The sequence below is a fragment of the Rhinoraja longicauda genome, chromosome 34, assembly GCF_053455715.1.
Source record: "Rhinoraja longicauda isolate Sanriku21f chromosome 34, sRhiLon1.1, whole genome shotgun sequence".
Taxonomy (NCBI): domain Eukaryota; kingdom Metazoa; phylum Chordata; class Chondrichthyes; order Rajiformes; family Arhynchobatidae; genus Rhinoraja; species Rhinoraja longicauda.
In genome coordinates this window covers 19,034,554-19,041,371 of record NC_135986.1, presented here as the reverse complement: position 1 = coordinate 19,041,371, position 6,818 = coordinate 19,034,554, and the positions used below count along the sequence as shown (strand labels likewise).

General features: G+C 53.7%; 1 protein-coding gene across 1 annotated transcript in view; it reads left to right on the top strand.

Moving 5' to 3' along the window:
• Nucleotides 1–528: 528 nt before the first annotated feature.
• Nucleotides 529–6,818, top strand: part of vps51 (VPS51 subunit of GARP complex) — an 8,890-nt gene continuing 2,600 nt past the window's right edge. The window contains exons 1-3 of the mRNA XM_078428118.1: nucleotides 529–765; nucleotides 3,591–3,720; nucleotides 6,179–6,336. Of these exons, the coding sequence (XP_078284244.1) occupies nucleotides 529–765; nucleotides 3,591–3,720; nucleotides 6,179–6,336 (525 nt within the window). The remainder of the gene's footprint in view (nucleotides 766–3,590; nucleotides 3,721–6,178; nucleotides 6,337–6,818) is intronic.

Here is a 6,818-nt window from a genome sequence, read left to right as displayed (position 1 = left end):
TGTATAACTTTATTGTCCCATTGCCCTCACTGTATAACTTTATTGTCCCATTGCCCTCACTGTATAACATTATTGTCCCAGATTGCCCTCACTGTATAACTATATTGTCCCATTGCCCTCACTGTATAACTTTATTGTCCCAGATTGCCCTCACTGTATAACGTTATTGTCCCATTGCCCTCACTGTATAACTTTATTGTCCCAGATTGCCCTCACTGTATAACTTTATTGTCCCATTGCCCTCACTATATAACTTTATTGTCCCATTGCCCTCACTATATAACTTTATTGTCCTATTGCCCTCACTGTATAACGTTATTGTCCCAGATTGCCCTCACACTATAACTTTATTGTCCCATTGCCCTCACTGTATAACTTTATTGTCCCAGATTGCCCTCACTGTATAACGTTATTGTCCCAGATTGCCCTCACACTATAACTTTATTGTCCCATTGCCCTCACTGTATAACTTTATTGTCCCAGATTGCCCTCACCGTGTAACTTTATTGTTCCTTGGTGGCGGCGGCGATGGCGGCGGAGTCCGGGCCTGTATCCGGGGCCGGGCCTGGGGCTGTAGTTGGGGCCGGGGCCGGGGCTGGGCCTGGGGCGGCGGGGGGCAGGAGGCGGCCACACGGCATGTTACAGCTGTATTACGGGCTGCCGGAGGGGGGCGGGCGGCAACAACAACAACAAGGGGCCCAGGACCCGCCTCATCCCGCGGACATCGACGGCGCGCACTTCATGCCCGAGGTTTACCTCAACAAGGTGCGGGGGGGGAGACGGGGACACCCCGGGGTAGAGAGAGAGAGAGAGGCACAGCCCGGGGTAGAGAGAGAGAGAGGCACAGCCCGGGGTAGAGAGAGACAGCCCGGGGTAGAGAGAGACAGCCCGGGGTAGAGAGAGACACACACACACACAGCCCGGGGTAGAGAGAGAGAGAGAGAGAGAGGCACAGCCCGGGGTAGAGAGACGGGGACACCTGGGGTAGAGAGTCACACAGCCCGGGGTAGAGAGAGACACAGGCCGGGGTAGAGAGACACAGCCCGGGGTAGAGAGTCACAGGAGCCCGGGGTAGAGAGAGAGAGGCACAGCCCGGGGTAGAGAGAGACAGCCCGGGGTAGAGAGAGAGAGGCACAGCCCGGGGTAGAGAGAGAGAGAGAGAGAGAGGCACAGCCCGGGGTAGAGAGACGGGGACACCTGGGGTAGAGAGTCACACACAGCCCGGGGTAGAGAGACACAGCCCGGGGTAGAGAGAGAGAGAGAGACGCAGCCCGGGGTAGAGAGACACACACACACACAGCCCGGGGTAGAGAGAGAGTCACAGCCCGGGGTAGAGAGACGGGGACACCCGGGGTAGAGAGTCACACAGCCCGGGGTAGAGAGACACAGCCCGGGGTAGAGAGACACAGCCCGGGGTAGAGAGACACACAGCCCGGGGTAGAGAGAGAGAGAGCCCGGGGTAGAGAGACACAGGCCGGGGTAGAGAGACACAGCCTGGGGTAGAGAGAGTCGCAGCCCGGGGTAGAGAGAGACACACACACACACAGCCCGGGGTAGAGAGACGGGGACACCCGGGGTAGAGAGTCACACAGCCCGGGGTAGAGAGAGACACAGGCCGGGGTAGAGAGACACAGCCCGGGGTAGAGAGACACACACACACACAGCTCGGGGTAGAGAGAGAGAGAGAGAGAGAGAGACACAGCCCGGGGTAGAGAGAGACACACACACAGCCCGGGGTAGAGAGAGAGAGACACAGCCCGGGAGAGAGAGAGAGAGAGAGAGAGAGAGACACACACACAGCCCGGGGTAGAGAGAGAGAGAGGCACAGCCCGGGGTAGAGAGTCACACTCACAGCCCGGGGTAGAGAGACACAGCCCGGGGTAGAGAGACACAGCCCGGGGTAGAGAGACGGGGACACCCGGGGTAGAGAGTCCCAGCCCGGGGTAGAGAGACACAGCCCGGGGTAGAGAGACACAGCCCGGGGTAGAGAGGGAGGGACACCCGGGGTAGAGAGAGAGAGACACAGCCTGGGGTAGAGAGACACAGCCCGGGGTAGAGAGACACAGCCCGGGGTAGAGAGAGAGACACAGCCTGGGGTAGAGAGACGGGGACACCCGGGGTAGAGAGACACACACACACACAGCCCGGGGTAGAGAGACACAGCCCGGGGTAGAGAGACACAGCCTGGGGTAGAGAGTCACACTCACACACAGCCCGGGGTAGAGAGACACACACACACACAGCCCGGGGTAGAGAGACACACACACACACAGCCCGGGGTAGAGAGAGACACACACACACACACAGCCCGGGGTAGAGACACACACACAGCCTGGGGTAGAGAGACGGGTACACCTGGGGGAGAGAGAGACACACACACAGGGCAGAGATGCTGCCTGATCCACTGAGTTACTCCAGCACTTTATGTCTTTCCCTGGTAAACCAGCACCTGCTGTTCCTTGTTTATAAGTGATAGGAGCAGAATTAGGCCATTCGGCCCATCGAGCCCACTCCGCCATTCAATCACGGCTGATCTATCTCTCCCTCCTAACCCCATTCTCCTGCCTTCTCCCCATAACCCCTGACACCCGCACTGATCAACAATCTATCCACCTCTGCCTTAAATATACCCACTGACTTGTGGCCTCCACAGCCGTCTGTGGCAAAGAAACCCACAGATTCACCACCCTCTGACTAAAGAAATTCCCCCTCATCTCCTTCCTAAAGGAACGTCCTTTAATTCTGAGGCTGTGCCCTCTGGTCCTAGACTCTCCCACTAGTGGGAACATCCTCTCCACATCCACTCTATCCAGGCCGCTCACTATTCGTTAAGTTTCAACAAGCTCTGAGGAAAGGTCTCGACCTGAAGCGTCACCCGTCCCTTCTCTCCAGAGACGCTACCCGTCCCGCTGAGTTACTCCAGCATTCTGCGTCTACCTTCGGCTTAAACCGGCATCTGCAGTTCTTTCCTGCACGTACACTGGAATTTAGAAGGATGAGAGGAGATCCTATCGAAACGTATAAGATTATTAAGGGGTTGGACACGTTAGAGGCAGGAAACATGTTCCCAATGTTGGGGGAGTCCAGAACAAGGGGCCACACAGTTTAAGAATAAGGGGTCGGCCATTTAGAACTGAGACGAGGAAAAACTTTTTCAGTCAGAGAGTTGTGAATCTGTGGAATTCTCTGCCTCAGAGGGCAGTGGAGGCCAATTCACTGAATGCATTCAAGAGAGAGCTGGATAGAGCTCTTAAGGATAGCGGAGTCAGGGGGTATGGGGAGAAGGCAGGAACGGGGTACTGATTGAGAATGATCAGCCACGATCACATTGAATGGCGGTGCGTACAGGCTCGAAGGGCCGAATGGCCTCCTCCTGCACCTATTGTCTATTGTCCCTACCATCTGAGTTCGGTTCAGTTTATTGTCACGTGTACCGAGGTACAGTGAAAAGCTTCTTATTGTGTGCTCACCGGTCGTACCTGGTGGAGGGAGGGTGGTCGGTGTGCGGGATTGCCGCCCGCTCATGCCCCCGCGGATGCCGACCGGCCCGCTGTCGAGTGTCTCACTCTGTGTCTCTCTGGCGTTGGCAGTTGCGGAGCGAATGCACACTGGCCGAGCTGATGGACAGCGAGTCGGAGATGGTGAAGCACATCCGTGCCCTGGACAGCGACATGCAGACGCTGGTGTACGAGAACTACAACAAGTTTATATCAGCCACAGGTACACCACAGCGACATGCACACACGTGTACGAGAACTACAACAAGTTTATATCAGCCACAGGTACACCACAGCGACATGCACACACGTGTACGAGAACTACAACAAGTTTATATCAGCCACAGGTACACGATAACATACACACGCTGGTGAACGAGAACTACAACAAGTTTATATCAGCCACAGGTACAGAGCGACATGCACACACGTGTACGAGAACTACACATTTATATCAGCCACAGGTACAGAGCGACATGCACACACTGGTGTACGAGAACTACACAGTGGCGCAGCGGTAGAGTTGCCGCCTTACAGCGAATGCAGCGCCGGAGACTCAGGTTCGATCCTGACTACGGGCGCCGTCTGTACGGAGTTTGTACGTTCTCTCCCCGTGTGCTGCGTGGGTTTTCTCCGAGATCTTCGGTTTCCTCCCACACTCCAAAGACGTGCAGGCTTGTAGGTTAATTGGCTGGGCAAACGTAAAAACTGTCCCTAGCGGGTGTAGGATAGTGTTCGTGTGCGGGGATCGCTGGGCGGCGCGGACCCGGTGGGCCGAAGGGCCTGTTTCTGCGCTGTATCTCTAAATCTAAAAAAAATCGAAACGAGTTTATATCAGCCACAGGTACACAGCGACATGCACACACCAGTGTACGAGAACTACAACAAGTTTATATCAGCCACAGGTACACCCCAGCAGAGAGGCTGATGTTGGTATCTGTCCCAGGTACACGCCAGCACAGGATAGAGAGTGTTGTTGGTATCTGTCCCAGGTACACCCCAGCAGAGGGTAGAGAGTGTTGGTATCTGTCCCAGGTAGGACAATGACATTCATGCTTGCAGCAGCACTACACAGTATGTTCACACAGTACTCTGTAAACAATATGATAATAAACGAGGATATACACATACCAAAATATACATATATATATATATATATCTATCTATATTATCACAAAAAATCTCATCTTGTACGTACGTTCCTGAAATGCAGCCGAAACGGTACCCGATAGCGCATCAATTCTCGGCCCACCTCGGTCACCATTGGCCTGTGGTGTGCAGTACCAAGTCTCGTTCAAATTCTTGCGCTATCGTGCACCATTTTGGCTGCATTTCCGACACATACCCCATAAAATAAACATCGCCATTTTGATCTAATCCTTCTGTGTTCAATGTTGTCATTAATCACGTGCGTCGTTGAGCCATGCCTCCAGTGTTAAATGCTCAAATTTTCTTCAAGTTAAAGTTGGACCACTCAATAATGTTAAAATTGTGTGTCTTTTTTCCCCATCAACCGCTGTCACAAGGGGAACCCGCGGGTCGTCTAGTAATTATTATATATACTATATATAGATAGACAATAAAAGCTGGAGTAACTCAGCGAGTCAGGCAGCATCTCTGGAGAGAAGGAATGGTGGACGTTTCCGGTCGAGACCCTTCTTCAGACGTTTTGGGTCTCGACCCGAAACGTCACCCATTCCTTCTCTCCAGAGACGCTGCCTGACCCGCTGAGTTACTCCAGCACTTTGTGTCTGCCTTTGGTTTAAAGCAGCATCTGCAGTTCCTTCCTACATCTGGGGGAATGCAGGTTTACCGGAAGGGTCTCGACCCGGAACACCATCTACGGAGTTTGTACGTTCTCCCGTGACCTGCGTGGGTTTTCTCCGAGATCTTCGGTTTCCTCCCACACTCCAAAGACGTGCAGGTCCGTAGGTTAATTGGCTTGGTAAATGTAAAAATTGTCCCTAGTGTGTGTGTAGGACAGTGTTAATGTGCGGGGATCGCTGGTCGGTGCGGACTCGGTGGGCCGAAGGGCCTGTTTCCGCGCTGTATCTCTAAACTGAATGAAAGGTGGCTTTGAAAGGTACATGGACTGGAGTAAATCTTGATTCTCATGGGATGACGTCCTGCCTATGTTAATTCCCAGAATGGCGGGACTGTCATATGTTGAAAGACTGGAACGACTAGGCTTGTATACACTGGAATTTAGAAGGATGAGAGGAGATCTTATCGAAACGTATAAGATTATTAAGGCGTTGGACACGTTAGAGGCAGGAAACATGGGGGAGTCCAGAACAAGGGGCCACAGTTTAAGAATAAGGGGTCGGCCATTTAGAACTGAGATGAGGAAAAACTTTTTCAGTCAGAGAGTTGTGAATCTGTGGAATTCTCTGCCTCAGAGGGCAGTGGAGGCCAATTTTCTGAATGCATTCAAGAGAGAGCTGGATAGAGCTCTTAAGGATAGCGGAGTCAGGGGGTATGGGGAGAAGGCAGGAACGGGGTACTGATTGAGAATGATCAGCCATGATCACATTGAATGGTGGTGCTGGCTCGAAGGGCCGAATGGCCTCCTCCTGCACCTATTGTCTATTGAAATGCAAAATGGAAGAACAGCTGAATTCTTCCCACAGTTTATAGCCTTCACCCCCTCACCAGTGTCTGTGTGTGTGTGTGCGTTGCAGACACGATCCGTAAGATGAAGAACGACTTCAGGAGGATGGAGGATGAGATGGACTGTCTGGCCTCCAACATGGCTGCCATCACGGAGTTCAGCGCCCGCATCAGCCACACTCTGCAGGACCAGCACCAGCAAATCACCAAGCTCTCCGGTACGGGTTGGGTGGGGGGGGAAGGGGGGGCATTGGGGGGTGCAGCGGGTAGAGCTGCTGCCTCACGGCGCCAGAGACCCGGGTTCCATCCCGACTACGGGCGCTGTCTGTACGGAGTTTGCACGTTCTCTCCCCGTGACCTGCGTGGGTTTTCTCCGGGCGCTCCGGTTTCCTCCCACACTCCAAAGACGTGCGGGTTTGTAGGTTAATTGGCCTGGTATAAATGTAAATCGACCCTAGTGTGTGTAGGATGGTGTTAGTGTGCGGGGATCGCTGGGCGGCACGGACTCAGTGGGCCGAAGGGCCTGTATCCGCGCTGTGTCTCTAAACTAAACTAGTTGGGGGGGGGGGGGGGGAGAGCACTGGTCATAAGGTCATGTGATTGGAGCAGAATTAGGCCATTCAGCCATCAAGTCTACTCTGCCATTTACTCACAGCTGATCTATCTCTCCCTCCTAACCCATTCTCCTGCTTCTCCCCATAACCCCTGGCC